This window comes from Barbus barbus, assembly GCF_936440315.1.
Source record: "Barbus barbus genome assembly, chromosome: 19".
NCBI classification, from domain to species: Eukaryota; Metazoa; Chordata; class Actinopteri; order Cypriniformes; family Cyprinidae; genus Barbus; species Barbus barbus.
The window spans coordinates 21,723,151-21,740,804 of record NC_136747.1 but is presented as its reverse complement, the minus strand read 5'-3'; the positions used below and the strand labels follow the sequence as shown (position 1 = coordinate 21,740,804).

The following is a 17,654-nucleotide window of genomic DNA, read 5'->3' as shown; positions in this document are numbered from 1 at the left end:
AAATTTAATTGCTTATGTTTACTTTAAACAAATAATTTTCTGAATAACACAACTGTAGCACAGAGAATTTGGATTAGTGGGCTTTAAGATATCAATATTATAGCAGAACTATAGGCTAATTAATCCACACTGATTTGTATTTGTAATCTTGCTGACGGTGAATGTTTTATGTGACCACACTCAACTTCTTTTTTGGTGCAAAAATGCTCCATATAGTTCTCAGAAAGGGGTGATTTACTGGGGTTGTCTGATTGAATGAGAGGGCGACATAAAGGGAGCGGCTGGTGGGCAGTGAGAATTGTAAAGAGTGGGAGGGGCTCCAGATGCATTACGCACCAGCAAGACATAAAACAGCCCCGCACGTGCATCTGGGTCTCCTCCCTGATGAATGAAAGAGAGTGTACATGTGTGTTGACTCAGTCTGGAATGTAGACAGTAGTCCTCCGTTCTAGTTGACCATCCGTCACTGGAGGTCCCGGTCTTCAAGGTACCTGTACTCAAATGTAAATCCTTCCTTTTTTCTCTGGCCCCATTTCTCATAGTCAAAGTAAATATATGTCCCCTGTAGATAGACAGAAATAATGAATCATTCAGAAAAGTTTAGTTACTAATTATTAAGTTTTACTGACATATACACTACTGTTTAAAAGTTAGGGATCAGTTCAATTTTTTAATGGGTTTGAAAAGTCTCTTATGCCCACCAAGGCTGCATTTATTTGATAAAAAATGCAGTAAAAAAAATAATAGTAATATTGTGAAATATTATTGCAATTTAAAACAATTATTTTCTATTTTTATACATTTTAAAATGTAATTTAAAGCAGCCATTATTCCAATATTCAGTCATATATCCTTCAGAAATATCAAGATTGAAAACAGTTGTACTGCTTATTATTTTTGTGGAAACCGTGATACACTATTTTTTAGAATTCTTTGATGAATAGAAAGTTCAAAAGACCAACATTTAGTTTAGCAATGCAAAAGCCTTTACTGTCACTTTTCATTAATGAAATGTATCCCTGGTGAATAAAAGTATTTCATAAAAACAAAATAAACTGTAGTGGCGCACTCAACATATTGTGGCCAGGCACATTTTCTTGGCCAAAAAATGATGGGCCATATAGTTCCAAGCTGCAGCTCTTGTTATAGTGTGACTCACTTGCTCAAACTCGTCAGTGATGGTCTTGGGCTCCTCGTGCCTCTGGAACCACATCATGTACTTGGTGTGGAACCTCCATGATTGTTTTTTCAAGGCCTTGGCTGCTAGATACTGCGCTTTTGTACCCTAGGGAGTGTAAAGAAACAATTTGTCATTCACCAGAAATGCGCCAATAAAAACATACTGTAATCTGACCGTAATCCTGAAATCACACTCCAAGATCAATATTACCGCTATCTATCAATCAAATGCAAGCCATATGTTCTTACTGAAGGACAAAACAACCTGTTTCCAATTACTGAGGCTCCAATGGGGCGTTAAGTAGTGCACACACACACACACCTCTAAGTAGTAAAAGATGAAGAAGAGGGTCTCTGTAGACAGTCTCTGGTAGAACTCCACAGTGTCGGAGTGAGAAGGTGGCACCTGGTGGTGAAAAGGTAGTGATGGGCAGGGGTTCCTCATCAGGTACTGCCTGTGTGTCCAAAAGAGAGTAAACAATTAAAAAAGATTGATGAGAATACATTCAAAACAAGTCATGATAATGAGTCTTATAATCTGAAATAGGTCAGGATAAGATTTATTTTCGTGTGGATTTAATATGGAGTAATAAATAATTCAGAATTTGGTAATTCAAAAATAAATGCATTTAATTAATTTATTATATTTGAATACATAAATAAATACATTTATGTTTTACATTTGATGTACCCCTAAATACATAAATGCATACCTTTAAAATAAATACATGCAAAAAATAAAATAAAGTAAATGGAACAATAAGCACACTTTGATAAACCCAATTAATAAAATGTGTTAAATTAAATGCACATTGAAGTGACAGGTGGAAACAAATTTTATATGAATTGATAAATTATTTATTTTTATTTAATTCATTCACTCCAGTGTCTGTTGTATGAGAGCAGATATTATGAAATGTTTGTGCAATAATGTTTCCATACAATATTATCATATAAACTGGTAGATTTAAATATTATTATTGATTTAATTATTTAATTTTGATTACTAAAGGCTTACTAAGTGCCAAATATTTTTCATTTGGAAAAGAAAAACTATGCAAATACTCATTTTGCAATGCCCCAAAAGATAACATTGCATTACACTTTAGAATAAAATGGATTAAAAAATTATGACAAACTAATGCAAAACATGGTCACATTGTAAAGCAAGTTTCCAGGAATCTCCCTTAGGAAATGTGTTTGTGTGTGCGCTCACCTGATCCTCTCCGAGTCGGACGGGTGAGGCATGTGCGTCCAGGCGGACTCCTGCATGGCTTGCTGGTAGAGTTGCTCTTTGGAGAGGGGGGTGGGGCCCAGTGGACACACGCCCAATGATGGGGGGATGCTCACCTCAGAAAGAGCAGACTGAGGAGCTGCAGGAGTGCCTTGAGGGGCCGTGGAGCTGGGAAATATTTCTAGAGGAGGAGGAATGAATGAATGCAGCCAAACAACATAAAAAATAGTGCAAGATAAGCTGAGAGTATTGAGTACTTGTTGATACTTACCACTTGAGATATGTAGTGCAGACAGCTCTCCTTCTAACCCTGAGCCCTGGGCAACCCTCTCTGCCATCAACTTTAAAGAGCTCAGAGGCACCTGAGGCTGGAGAGTGTGGGGGAAAAAAAGAACACACTTTGAAACGATGCTCAATTAAAAGTTGACTATGTGCCATGGGCAAATAATTAGGAATGATGAACAGATCCTATGCATAATCGCTTCCGAGAAATGATTACGCATAGAAACAAGGCAGCTTTATAGTGACAACAGAGGCAAATCATAAAATGAATAACACACTGATACAGATCATTTAATGGATTTTATAAGAATGCCTAATAAAACCAAGACATGATTGCATGCATTCAATTTGAAAGTACCCAATGCAGTGTTCAATGGTTCTTATGCACACTGAGCAGGGGATATGCATAGAATTTCACTTCATCTGACAAAAGAGTTTCAGATCAATTTGACATATATAAATTGTAACATTTATTTTTGCATTAAATAAAATTTGTAACATTTATTTTTAAACATTACATTTTTGACATTGTGGGGGAAATTATTAAAAATAGTAAATGATGTTTATCTGAAAGTGTAACAATGTAAACAGGTTTTCTGTAAGGGGTAGGTTTAGGGTTGGGTCAGGGGACAAAAAATATTGTTTGGTCAGTGTAAAAGTAATAGAAGTCTATGGAAAGTCCCCAGAATTCACAGAAACACACACACACTTAATTTAAAATAATTAGTTTAATTTATTACAAAATTTAAAGTGTGATGAATGCATTGTTCAGTATGAATTATTAATGTCATTAATTTATAATATGTGCGATATAGCGTTTAAAAAAGGTTTGGTAAGATTTTTGTTTTTGAAAGAACTATTAGAAAGAACTCTCTTATGCTTTGAAAGAACTCTTATGTCTCCAAGGCTGCATTCTTTTGATCAAAAAAATATATATATATATAAAAAAAAAAAAAAAAAGAAAAAAAAAAAAAAATCACATGATTAGTCAGAATTCTTTCAATATGATGATTTTTTTGTTTCTCCAAAAGAACAGCATTTATTTGATTTCAAAAAATTCTCTCTTTACTGTCACTTTTGATCAATATCATGCAGCCTCACTAAATAAAAGTATTACTTTCTTTCAAAACCCCCAAACTTTTGAACGGCAGCATATTTGTCTTTATACAACTAACAAGCCGGCCTCCTGATGCTTTTTCGCCACATTTATTTCATCTAAATGTCACATAGCATTAAGGTGGTGTGCAATAATTAATGTGTTAATTTCTCTGCCTGTTCCTGGCCAATCACACAATGAAATCCACTTTGCAGGGCACTATCAGGGAACAGGAATGTGGACTTCGCCTTGAGATGCGCACACACTCATCAAACAGGTGTAGTGTGATGTAATGACACACAATGTGCTGAGTGCATATGTACAAACATTGCGTGTCTGACCTTGATGGTGTCGGCAGCCTGTGTGTATGAGTGCGGGCCGTTCAGCAGGCTGCCACCACCTGCTTTACTCTCACTGTATGACGGTGAGGGCGAGCTGGGCGGCAGTGTCATCGACCCCAGAAGGCTGGACCCACTGTCCATACTGTTTTGACAAGAGGGAGAAGAACATTTAGAATAACATCAATTTGCAATTCAGATGTTTGTTTTTTCCCAGGAAAGTACTTTATACAATATAGATTGTTTCAAAGCAGCTTCACATTAATTAATAGCAAAATACGTGTAAATGTTGTGAAATTCAATTATGAAACAAATTCAATTTCCACTGTAAGGCAGTGGTTGATTGCGACTGAACGCTGAATTTTCTGCCGAATTTTAACCCCTGAATTTGTGCCAGCGAATTTGGAAAGTGAAATAAAATGACCGAAATTTGCCTGTCGAATATTATAAATCGTATTTTTAAACAGACTGAATATTTTGGAAGTGAATTCTGGAAGGTGAATATGGTTTATCAAATTTTTAATTATGAAAATGTGTGTGAAATATTTAGAATTGAAATATTCACATCTTAAATAAACAACTATGTTAAATTTCAGGACCTAAAAATGCAAGTCCTGGAAATGCAATGCATTAAAATGCAAGCACTGTTAATTGCAATGCATCCTTTTTTTTTCGGTTTGTGGAATTCAGCATGCTTTGTGTTTCAAAAACTATTGTCATTATTTTGCTTCCATACATTATCCAGCTCAATTCAGTTCAAACGTGGTTCTCATTCAGTAGTGGCAGTGCAGTTAATCAACAAAATTACTAGTGCTAAATATTATTGATTGTCTTTTAAAACTTTTCACAGTGTTAGGTTGCTTTATAGTTGCTAAGGTGTAAGCAAGCAATACTCACGGCTGATTTGTTGAGGAATTTAAGGATGAGGATTGGCTATTCTGTGATTGGCTGGCACTGTTGAGGGCGGAGTCTGATGTGCTGTCTGCTACCATGGCACTATAACCTGAAAGATGCAGGAACATTTAAGTAAATTGTGAACAAAGTTGAACTTTTTTTTAATAAAATTTCAGTGTCTTATAATGTTTTAGAACAAATTTATTTAGGGTTTCTACAGGTTTTTATAAGAAATGTAATAAATGTAAAAAATTTAAGGAATAAATTAAAACTCATGTCCTCTATAGACAATTACATTTAGAGAACATATTGAGTTGTATTAGAAACACTTAAAAACATATTGAGTTGTATTAGAAACAGATTTTCATTATTTTTTTAATGCATTGAGTTCCTGATTAGACTAAGAAAAGCTTAATTCAAACGAAAAACATCTGAACCTTTTAAAGACCGTTTAAACATTTTTCATAGCCCATTGGAAAATACAGTATTTGTTTTAAATATAAAATCCATTTTGGTTACAGAAAATAATACTTCTTACTGCATTTTGAACCTCAAGTAAATGTATCTTGATTTAAGGATGTTGAGATACTTGTACTGGAAAACGAGACAAAAAAATACTGAGCAAGAAATTCATTTTTTGCTATGCATGCAACATTCAATGGCATGCCTTTAGGAATTTTAGACTTTCTGCTCACATTTAAGACCTTTTTTTTAAACCCTTAATTTGTGTAAGGGAAAATTAATATTTTTTTAAGACCTGCAGAAACCCTGTTTATTAAATTTTTCCTGATTAGACAGCTATTCTGCACTCACTTGTACCTCCGTTTTGTTTCGGCCCACTAGGTGGCCGTGGTAGCACAGCGCTTCCCGCTGCATTTCCTGTCCCAGAGGTTCCTCCGTGGCTTCCGATAACTCCCACGCTGCTCCCTGAGGTCAGTGCGCCTCCCACAGAGCTGGGAGCCACCAAAGGTAGAGGCTCCACAGCGGAATGTGTGGACCCAAGACCCAGAACACTAGGCGCTGAGCCTAAGAGGCTTGTGGAGCCTGAGGTTACGACTCCACTGGAGTTTGTACTGCTAATATTCGTTCCGATCGACGCTGACAGCCCGCTGCCCACGCAACCTGCGGCAGCCGCTTGTGCATAAGGTGCCGGGGTGGATCCGCTCAAAAACCCAGTCATGCTGTTCAAGGATGCCGGCATCCCTGAAAGAACCAGACTGGGCATCTGGTTTGTGCCACTAGTAACAGATGTCCCCTTCCCAAGGCCCAAACTGGAGGAAAGGCCCATTCCCAATGGAGGTTGGCTCTGCAAGCTGGGTGTCAGAGGGCCCAGTGTGCTGGTGTTGGGCGGAGAGGTGGATGTTGGGAGTAAGGTACTGTTGATAGAGGAAGCTGAGTTGACGTTGGGGAGAGAAGAGACTGAGTTTTTGGGCTGGTGCTGCTGTTGGGATTGCTGTGTTTGTTGCTGGGTTGCTGAACTATAGCTACCAGAGTTCTGGAGGGGGCCACCCATGTTGCTGAGGCTGCTGCTCCCTGATGCCAAGCTTATGCTGCTGGCAACAGTCGCTATGGAGATCAAAGAGTTTGAAGATGATCCCGAGGATGAGGATGACAATGACGAAGAGGAGGATAGAGATGAAGATGGATTTCCATTCTTGATAGGTGACTGCGACAAAACGACAGGATTTTTTGAGCTCGGTGTCAGTTCAAAAGGATTATAATATAAGTGACATGAGGTTTCTTTTCTCACCTGGCTGATTTCACTGTCTGTTGAACGACCTCTTTTCTTATCATCTTCCGAATTCTCATAAGCAGAAATGAAGAGAACATGAAAAATAAAAGCAAATCAAAACTAATTACTGAATTGCATTTTAATAAACCATATCCACAACCATCCACATCTACAGCATTCACACTGAAAAGAATTAATCTAAAAAGTGATTTAGAAGTTTTTTGTATTTGTTTTAGCGTATTTTTAGTTTATGTCACCGTCCATGAACAAATCAGGGTCCCATTTATCTAATGTGCCTTATTTTCAGGAAATATGGTGAGATTCAGGATACATTTTCATAACTTTTCATAAATTTCTATTGGACAAATTAGCTTGCTGGTAAGTAGGTTTGAAAAGTCAGTTATATTGCTCTGAAAAAAAAAACACATCGATAGGTCAATAAATATTTACATATGGCAGACAACTGCTAAAAATAAATAAACACACTAAGGGAAAAAAAAATACAATTAGCAAATTGACACTTAATAAATTAGCTTAGAAATTAATTATTTTTTTTGTTATTTAAAAAAAAAAATTAATTATACAAATCAATTTAATTTTTAAAATAAAAATAAGTTAAGGAAAAAATTAAGTTAGCCTTATTAAATTATTAGTTTTTAAAGGGGTGGTTGATTGCAATTTCCCTTTTTTAACGTTAGTTAGTGTGTAATGTTGCTGTTTGAGCATAAACAATGCAAACAAAGATATCGTCTTTTAAAATTCTGTCAGTTTAATGCCTACAAAAATGACTGGTAAGGGACTACAACGAGTTACTTATGAGTTACAAGAAGCAACGAAGGAGGCGAGGCCATGCTGCGCCATATTAGAGAAGAGGAAGAGAAAACTAGGGTTGCACGTAAAAATCTATTCATCTATGAATCGGGATTTTGTCTTCTAATGATTCTAATGGATTCACAAGTTTTAAAAATCAATGTTCTAAAGCAGTGGTTCTTAATACAGTTCCTCGTCGCCCTGCCCTTCACACACTCTGAATCTCTCTCACAATTCAATTCAAGCTTTACTGGCATGATAATTGCTACAATATATTGCCAAAGCATAGTATCATCTATATATTATCATCATAGTATCATCTCTCTCTCTCATTCAGATCATCTCCAACAAACTGTTCCAATTATACACTTCATTTCACATAGCAATGAGAAGCGTTATACATGGACGTGCGTGCGGTTGCTGTGCTGTATTAAGGCTTTAATTAGGATAAAACCATATATTAAAAGCTAACAGAAGCAGTAGCACTTACAAATAACAGTACATCTAAAAGTATGAACCAACAACAAACAAAAAAAACATACCATTAAGAGCAGTGCTTGCACAGGTTCTGCGCGATCCTCTTCACTCATATCCTCGGAGTCTCATTTGGGCCCAAATTGATAAGCAATATAGGTGACGCCATTGTTTACAATACAACCGGACACATGGCACTGAGGTGAGGGGCGGGACGTTTAGACGCAGAGAAGGGGCGGTTTAGCAAATCACAACTCACTGGACCAGCTAACCAATCAGAGCCCATCACTTATTACTGAGGGAGGGGCTTCATAAAACCAGGAAATAATCGGGGCGTTTATCAGAGAAGGGACAGAGCGGTGTAGAATAAAGGTAAATTATGTGACAATAATGTGCTTTTTAAAAAAACTAAGCATGAACACATGTTTGACTGCAACCCATAAACACAATCAAGCCTAGAAAAAAAAACAGTCAACCACCCCTTTAAAGATTAACTAACCAATAACTAATAATTTAAAAAATATAATTGAAATTAATAATAAAAAAAAATTATCAAAATTTTTAAATGCAATGAGTTAATTTAGGCATCACAACATTACAACGTTCCGCATGAAAATTTGATATAAATTTTTATATTTGCTAAAAATTACATTTAACAAACTAAATTAAATGATTTAACTGATGACTGATATGATATCCCAAGCTCTGATAATGCCGATTAAACTTTAGGTCTGTTGCTGAGGAGGAGATGCTCACCATAGTGCAAGTAGCTGGAGAGGGAGGTATGGGAGATGACGACGTTGTGGAGGTCGGTGTGGAACTGGAGTGCTGGAAGATCTCATCCTCTGTGTGACCTTGTGGAGATGTGGCAACTAGTGGCTGGGCTACAAAAAAAAAACTATTTTTATTTTTTTTAAATACAGGGGAAAAAAAAAAGTGTTATGATTAAGAACAAAACGCACCAGAATTCTGATATGTGCACTAAATACTTACGTATTTCCTCTAAATCAAGGTCATCATAGAGAAACTCATTCTCCTCAAAGTCAGGATCCTGAGAGGAATCAAGGTAGTACTCGACGTCATCTTTAATCTTGCGGACGGCATCCACCTGTACAGAGTCATTGTCCAGCATTCTAAGAATGGTTTCCAGCATGGTGATGTGATACCGGTGCCTCTCGATCATTCGTTTCAGTTCCTCGATCCGATCCTGCTTCTGAGGGCACAGCATGAGAAAAATATCTTACTAATGACCTACCACGATAACAATGTTAAACTTTTTTTTGGGATATGCACCATGGTAATCCCATAATTTTCTGTGGTAAACACCACAGTACATGGTAAATACTATGGTATATGATTATGAAAGTCATTCAGTACCACAGTATTACCATCAGTTATACTGATACCATCAGAGTTTTTTTTTTTTTGCAATTCCTACTATTACTTTTTTTAAATGACTTTAAGTAATTTGTCACTTATCTAATACTTTTATAAGGGGCCAATCACCCAATAAGCGCCTTGTTTAAGAGAACAAAAGGACTCATTCATGAATGACCAAATGCTTGGTTTGAACTTTGGGTTTCCAACCCAGATCTTTAACTATTAGGCTACACTATCCCACATCAAACAGTTGCATCGTAAAAGATGAAAAAGATGAGAACAAAGAATGGTGGAGTAAATGTAACTGACCTCTTTGTCTCCTTTCTTCTTCTTGGTCTGCACAGAAAGCGATTCAACCTCGCTCTCAAACTGGTCCACTTGCATGTTTAACGTGTCTATCGTGTTCTAGAAGAACCAAGGAACAAAGCAGAAGTAGATGACATCAGAAAATGATTAGAGCAGCAGTTAAGATGAGCATGTCTTTCACCAAAAAAACTGTGCGAACTAAAAGAATGATGGAAAAGGACTTGGTGCGCCCACATTTACCACTGGCTGACAAATTTTCAGGGGCAAAACAGAGTAATTTCAACAGAAATCCATGCAATTTGGAATTTAGCTCGAGGCTGATTTCCCCCACGCAGATCTCACAACGGATTCAAGTTCAAGCTAGTTTCATCAAAATTAAGTGTTATAGTTCAGAACTTACTTTTAACATATTGCTGTAATAATGCCTTATTAAACTAGAAATGAAAAGACGGAGATTGTCTCATAATTAAATAATAGATACACTGGATTGCTTATTCATCATATTAATCTTAATCTAAAAGCAATGTCAAACGCATCCACTTCACTGGCAACAAAGAATGTTATCATGAAATTTCCTTTGCTTGGATTCCTGGACCACTATAAGAAGTGGGAGTTCAGCTGCTCTTTTTTCACTCCTCCCCTGACAGCAGCCGCCTACTATCATCTACTTTAAAAACAAGGCAATTGGCACCTAAAATGAGCCTAATGTTTTATCATATTGAATCAAGACACAACTCCTTCCTAGAAAGACAGGAATTTGGGTCAAGTCAACAAGAAATCAGAACAAATCATATTTGCTTTCTTAATGCACATTTCTTGTCATATTGCAAATGATTTATCAGTGCACATGAGTCCAAAGAAAAACTAAATGGGTAAAAATTGAGGCAGATCCTACTTTTCCCCATTACGGAAGTCAAATGGATTTGGAACAAGTCACACTGACTTTAACCAGAGAGCTTCATGCTTGCGTTCTTACCGTTAGCCACTGGCCGACCTCTTCTTTCTCTTTCTGTGCAGGATCGACTTTCTGAGCAAGGCCGAGTCCTTCTTTAGAGTATGCTTTTGTTTTGGTCTCCCGCTCCACAATCTTAAACCGCTCCATTTGCTGTGGGGGAAAATTGCATCATACAGATTTATTATTTATTTCTGGATTACATTATCTTAATCTTACAACGACCTATGCATATATCCCCCCAAAATGTTTACATCTCAAAGGTCCCACCTCACTGAAAACATTACTAGTGTACTTCATCTAAAAATTATTAAAGTTATTTAAAGCATATTAAATCTGGCATTATTTATTAGTATGAGGTGTTTTTGTAAGATTAAAACAGACATCTACTCACCGTCTCAATGAGTTTGCGATTCTCTACTAGCTGTCTTTTGTCTTTGATCTCATTGGAGGCGACCCATGTCTTAATCTGGTCACGAAGACGCTGCAGAACCAATGCAGAGAGAAACAGAAAGAGCATGTAGAAACAAAGAATGAAAGAAAATTGAGCTGGACGCCTGAAATCAAGCATGCCCAACTCATCCTGTGCCGCCAAGCACAGTGGACACGCGCATACATGACCCTCGGCATGGGTAGCGCTTGTCCTCATAGCTACCAATAAAGAAAAACACACCTTGAACAGTGAAAGGGCCAAAGTCTTATAAATAAAAGAAAAAGTTGGTTCACCTACAGCCTACAATGCATTCAGTTTGTGATCAACACAAAATTCTCACCTGTAGTTTTTTTATCTCTTTCTTGAGGTCAGATTCATATTTCTCTTTTTGGTTGGCGTTGGCTGCATTATGGAGCTGAAAAAAAAAGATCACATAATTCATGGGAAACATGTTCACATATATAAAATGTTATTTATCCATTTTTATTTTTTTTTTAAGTATACCAACGCTCAGAACTACTGATCAAGTCTGAAGTCAGTAAGATTTTTTTTAAATAAAATAATTTTACTCCGCATGGATGCATTAAATTGATGCGTGAGAGGAAAGGCTTTTCTATTGTTATTTCTATTTCAAATCAGTGCTGTTCTTTTGAACTTGCTGCTCACACAAAAATATTAAGCAGCACAACTGTTTTCAACATTGATAAGAAATGTTTCTTAAGCACCATATCAGCATATCATCAAGACTGGAATAATGGCTGCTGAAAATTCAGCTTTGCCATCACAGGTATTAAATTACATTTTAATATTTATTAAAACAGATAACAGTTATTTTACAATATTACTGTTTTTACTATATTTAATAAACAACCTAATAAACAAAAAAAAATTCTGCTCATGCTCCATGAAGTGAAGAGACAACAATTCTTCAGTTTTTTTTTTGTTTGTTTTTGAAAATCACACCAGGGGTGTATTCCAGAAAGCACAGTTAACTTACCTTCAGCTAAACCCTGAACTTTGGGTTGATTAAAACCCCAAACCTTGCTTACTCGAGGTATGTGGTTCCAAAAACGCGTCCGGGAGTAAGTTAATTCAACACAGAGTATGTTCCTGGTTAAGACTCAAGACATTCTCAACAGAGCGACGAATCGACGAGTCACTATGGAAACGGACGCTAAGAAAAAGTGCACCATGCTGTTTCTTTCTTTTTTTGTTCAATGGTCGTTTACATGCTTAGTGCATATCGCCACCTAATTGATGGTTGTGTAATCATTTATTTCCCCGTTTAACCTTTAATCCTTGAGAATATGACTTTTATTTTTTGTTTGATGCTAATTATATATTAAGTCATATCAGATATGTATTTTTATTATAGAAATACATTATAGAAAATGCCAATCCATGTGTGAGATGATAATATAAAATGTAATAAGTATATATAATATAATAAATTAAACATTACCTTGTCATAGTGTTTTATAATTTATACAAAAAACTGTTATATATGCCAATAAAATAAATAAAATAACCATATTAGAATAACATATTACCTTATTATTACTTATATTAGCGCTTATATATATATATATATATATATTATTATATAATCTAATATTATATAATGTTGTGCGCTATCTGTCAGGCCCACTGAAGGCTGGTCAGTATGTCACGCGTGCACTGAAGTGAACTAACCCTGGAACATAACCAGCAGGTTATCTTCAGAAAGCAAGTTACTATGGTTACTTACATACCCCGAAAGTAACCTCCGATTTTGGAACCGAAAGCTGAGGTTATCCGCTCGCTTATCCTCAAACTTACCTGGGTATGTCACATAACCTGCTTTCTGGAATACACCCCAGAGGTCCCGGTGCATGTGTCTCTGAACACACACAGAGCTGTGAACTACTGCCCACATTTAACCTCAAGAAAAAGATACATACAATCACATCCCTGAGCAGCAGATCAAATATAAATGAAAAAATGTACAATAAAAAGACATTCACATTCAAAAATTTCTTATATTGTCTTCATTGACTACATTTGCTCATCATGGGAGAGGGACTCACACTTTTGTGTTGTGGCTTAATGTAACTGCTGAGCAGGGTTGTTGTTGTGGGTGTGTATTAGTGTGCAAATACTAGCTGTTTGCTTTGTCACACTCTGCAAACGTTAAAAGGTGACCACATGGAGTCCTTTTTAATCCAAGCATAGCATTATTACTGTATATTTGCTATTCTACAATTTCACACTACTGGTCAAATTTTTTTCAAAACGTTTTCAAAGGAAATCTCTTATGCTCACCAAGGCTGCATATATTTGACAGAGTAAAAACAGTACTATTGTAAAATATTACTAAAACTTAAAATAACGGTTTTCTATTTTAAAAGCTGAATTTTCAGCAGCCATTACTTCAGTATTCATTGTCACATGATCCTTCAGAAATCATTCTGATATGCTGATTTAGTGCTCAAGAAAAACATTTACCAATTGTTATCAATGTTGAAATCAGTTGTGCTGCTTAATATTTTTGTGATAATGATCATGCTCTCATTATTCACCATTTTTTCTTTTGAATTTGACATGACATTGTAAAGCACTAGTCCTAAAAAAATTTATTAAACATAATTATAATTAACATGATATAATGAGCTTTACACAAAGTCCTTACCTTTTTCCAAATGTCCTCAAACTGCTCTACCCCTTCTGCAACTTTTTTCAAACATCTGTCTATTTCACCTGAGGAGAGAGAAGCAAACCTTAGGTACATGATGGGATGAGGTGAGGCCAGGCCATATTCTCAGAGACACACACGTGCTTTGATACAGCAGATAACGCTAAATAATTTAAGATACTCATGTAACATTTCCCTCAAACTAAGCTGCATTGAGATATCATCCATTAAACAGATATGGCCCAGAAAAAATGCCCCTCTTATCATACCTTGGAGTTTTCTTTTATCAGCCATGACTTCTTGACTATGATGTTTTCTTCATGCCTTCGTCTACTGAAAATGATAGAAGAGAAAATGAGCACCGTTGTTGTGCTTAATATGAAATTAAATGAGTCCCTTACAAATGACTGGATTTGTAAGAAACAAGACTGTCATTATAATGTGCTTCAATGCAATATGTACAAAAAAAAAAGAACACATGCCTCTCAGACTGATGGTCTATTTTATAATTACATGTTTTTCCCCCTGAACTATTAGCGGAATTATTATAATGACACAGTGATATCATTACAAACATACAAATGAGCTCTTGTGAATGCTGTAGGGATGGCTAGAGAGGTATTTTGTGAATATAAAAACACTCTTTTTACTTGGTAATTCTGGGACTAGCTGTAAAACTGGACCACATGGCGCACTTAATTTGTCAATAAGCTTCAATGAAGGCTTATACTTATTCACACATGCAAAGTAACCCAAATTTGTTTTTTATCTGCCATTTGGTGGCAGTGTTTTAGATTAGATCATTATAATAGAAAAAATAATCATAATAGTACAAATAAATACATGAAATAAAAGCATTAAAGGTCTCTGCAAATAACTGTGCAGAAAAATAAAATCCATGACATTGGTTGAGATAAAATACTGTCCACCTCCAGATGACTTCCGTGACAATTACAGAGTTGTTTCTGCACATTAAACTGGAATAAGATAATATAAAAAGCATTCTATGCAAATCTGCTACACGTTACTAATGTTCTGGAAAATACCACCAATGCAAACGCAATTTTCCAGTTCTGGTTATCTACATGAAACCAACCCTTATTATCCAGGAGAGTTGTGCACAATTTTACAAAAATAGGCCTATACCATATCTCTCATTGAATTGCATTTATTTCAAGTAAATATAGTAATAAATCATATTTCTTAGCATCAGATAACAATCATGTGCAGACAGGGATGTCTAGTCAAATGTATACTTGCATGCTTAAACAAGCATGCCAGTGTGAAACTTAAAGATGTGTTATCTCAGTCTAAATTTAGCGAATGTATTAATCTATCCTTTGCACATCCCACATAGCACAGACTTGCATTGATGCAGACATGTTGTCCATGTTTATTAGATTCAGAAAGCTCAAGAGTGTTGCTCAATACAAGCAGCAAGTATACAAGACTTGCTTGTTAAAATAGTAGCTCACCCAAAAATTATCCTTCGCTGAAAATTTACTCGGCCTCAGGCTACCCAAGATGTAGAGGAGTTTGTTTCCTTATCAGGAAAGATTTGAAGAAATTTTGCATTGTATCACTTGCCCATCAATGGATCCTTTGCAGTGAATGGGTGCCGTCAGAATGAGAGTCCAAACAGCTGATAACAGCATCATGATAGTCCACATGACTATTCCATCAATGAAGTTTATTTTGAAGTGAAAGGCTGCATGCTTGTAAGAAACAAATTTATCATTAAAGTATTTGAACTTTAAAGCCGTTCCATTAGAAAAAGACCATGCCCTGTTGTCCTCTCACATCAAAATCCACCAACATATTTGTTCAGAACTGTTTTTGCTTATAAACAGTGCTTGATCTGTGCATATTTTTCCTCCTGATTCAGACAAGATGACATTTTCACTGGAGAAAGCAATATTATAGATACAATACGCACTATTTTAGCCAGAAGCAACCGTTTAAAGTTAAAGCATCTTAATGATGAATTTGTTTATTTCAAACACATTTTTCACTGTAATAGTGTCATACTGTCATACCAAATGTGTTCCGATTTAAAAAAAAAATTGGGCTGAGTGTGAGTACATTTTCAGCAAATTTTCATTTTTGGGGGAAAGATTCCTTTAAACTGAAAATCAGTTATGATGCAGAGATTTGAAGACCTTTATATGAAGGTTGTCACCTATGTTTCTTCCGTAAATAAACAAGTTTTTGATGCAAAGGCGCATGACAGCAAGAATAACACTTTGAAGCCTGCATTTATAAATGATTAAATAGCCCCTTAGGTCCTTTTAAAGGACTATCACAGACACATTTCTCCGGCACTGCACTGTCAAAGCTAAGTCAAGCTACAGTGCATACAGAAATAAATTTGGTTGCTGACAAAATACCAACATAACTGCCTTTTGACTGAACCTGCTCCTGGTCAGTGAAAACATGCAATGCAAACACGTTTAAAAGGCATAAGACAAATTAGACAACAATGACACAACAAATGTCAAATTAAATGATGACAACAGCAGAAAAACGATGCATTCAGATTTATATCCAACTATTTTATCAAACTAATTTCTAACTACACTGCGCAAGACGCATCAGCCTCATTTACCACAATGAGGAAAGACGTGATTTCATGCCTCCATGCACTTCCATAATGACTAGTTAGTGCATATGTGACTGGAGCTGAACGCTAACGAGGCATCAAAAATTGCTATTCATTCACCACAGTCCTGATAATTATATAAACAGTCTGGATGACAGCTGCATGTCAATCAAAATCCTCTGTCACACAGTCGCGCGCATCCATTGAGTTCTCGCAACAATGTAGCGCGTGCAAACACTGTTTAAAGTAAACCTAAAAACACAGATCTCACAGTCCTGGTGGTGATAACATCTCATTTAGAGCAAGCTGGATTTTACTAAATAATATTGCAGGAATATGAAACCAGAGACTGCCACTGCATTTCCATGCATGTGGCTTCTTTTATATCTTCTTACCCAACTTAATTTGCATGCACTCTACTTTTTCTACGTGCTGAGACACTGATGCGATAATATTAACACTTCAGAGGAGTTAGAAAGCTCCGTTCCAGCAAGCAGCTCGCGAGCCTGTAGTGAACGCGACCGGCTCGAGCTTCTTTTTTTTTTTTTTTTGGCTGGGATACAAATTGGAAAGGAAAAGAAAAAAAAGCAGCACGTAATTGGAGTGACGCTCCCACGCTGCGAGGATGTTTTACCTGATTTTCCTGAGTTTCACTCTTCCTTTTAATAACCCCTTCAGTTCCACCACAATTCCCCAACTTTTAACGCTATATTTTTATTTCCTATTATTTCTATTCGCCAAACAATCACTTCTCGCATCAAAAATGGCCGCCAGGAACACCTCCTCCGCTGGTGCACTGGAGGCGTGCGGCCCCGCCCACTAAAACCCCATTGGCTACCAGCCATCAGTTCTTTTCTCTCATTGGATAAGAGGAGCTGTCGATTTACTCTCGCAGTGCTTGACAGCTTCCGTGCATAGCGAGTGATGGTTGGTGTATATGGAGAGGTTAAAGGTGTACCGGGATGTCTTGAAATTTTCCGACTTACTATATGGCCTAGTAAGTACTCTACGAGCCTGTAAGAGTGTATTAAGCTTCTAACAAATGAAAGCGTAGTTTCAAAGCACTGTTTCAGGAAGTCTTAGAATCTAAGATGCTGCTCACCATCAGTGCAGTCCAGCTTGCTTGGAAAACGGATGGGATTTAGTAACATAACAGCTCATAAGACTGGAAAAACCTGTGAAATAATTTCTAGACATTAGCCTTCATCATTTAGACCAACATTTATAGGTGCTGCTCGGTTATTCAAAAGTATCAGTCGTGACTGTTACACATC

General features: G+C 36.4%; 1 protein-coding gene across 1 annotated transcript; it reads right to left on the bottom strand.

The window, feature by feature from the left end:
• Positions 1–215: 215 nt before the first annotated feature.
• Positions 216–17,158, bottom strand: cnot3b (CCR4-NOT transcription complex, subunit 3b). The gene is made up of 18 exons (XM_079440997.1): positions 17,015–17,158; positions 14,051–14,114; positions 13,779–13,846; positions 11,451–11,525; positions 11,072–11,161; positions 10,702–10,830; positions 9,729–9,824; positions 9,033–9,252; positions 8,796–8,923; positions 6,774–6,827; positions 5,837–6,689; positions 5,027–5,132; positions 4,133–4,274; positions 2,685–2,781; positions 2,396–2,594; positions 1,502–1,634; positions 1,160–1,285; positions 216–562 (listed from the first exon to the last, which is right to left on the bottom strand). Exons 2-18 carry the CDS (start codon positions 14,073–14,075, stop codon positions 464–466), a joined length of 2,640 nt encoding a protein of 879 aa, XP_079297123.1. The 5' UTR covers positions 14,076–14,114; positions 17,015–17,158; the 3' UTR covers positions 216–463.
• Between the last annotated feature and the right edge of the window lie 496 nt (positions 17,159–17,654).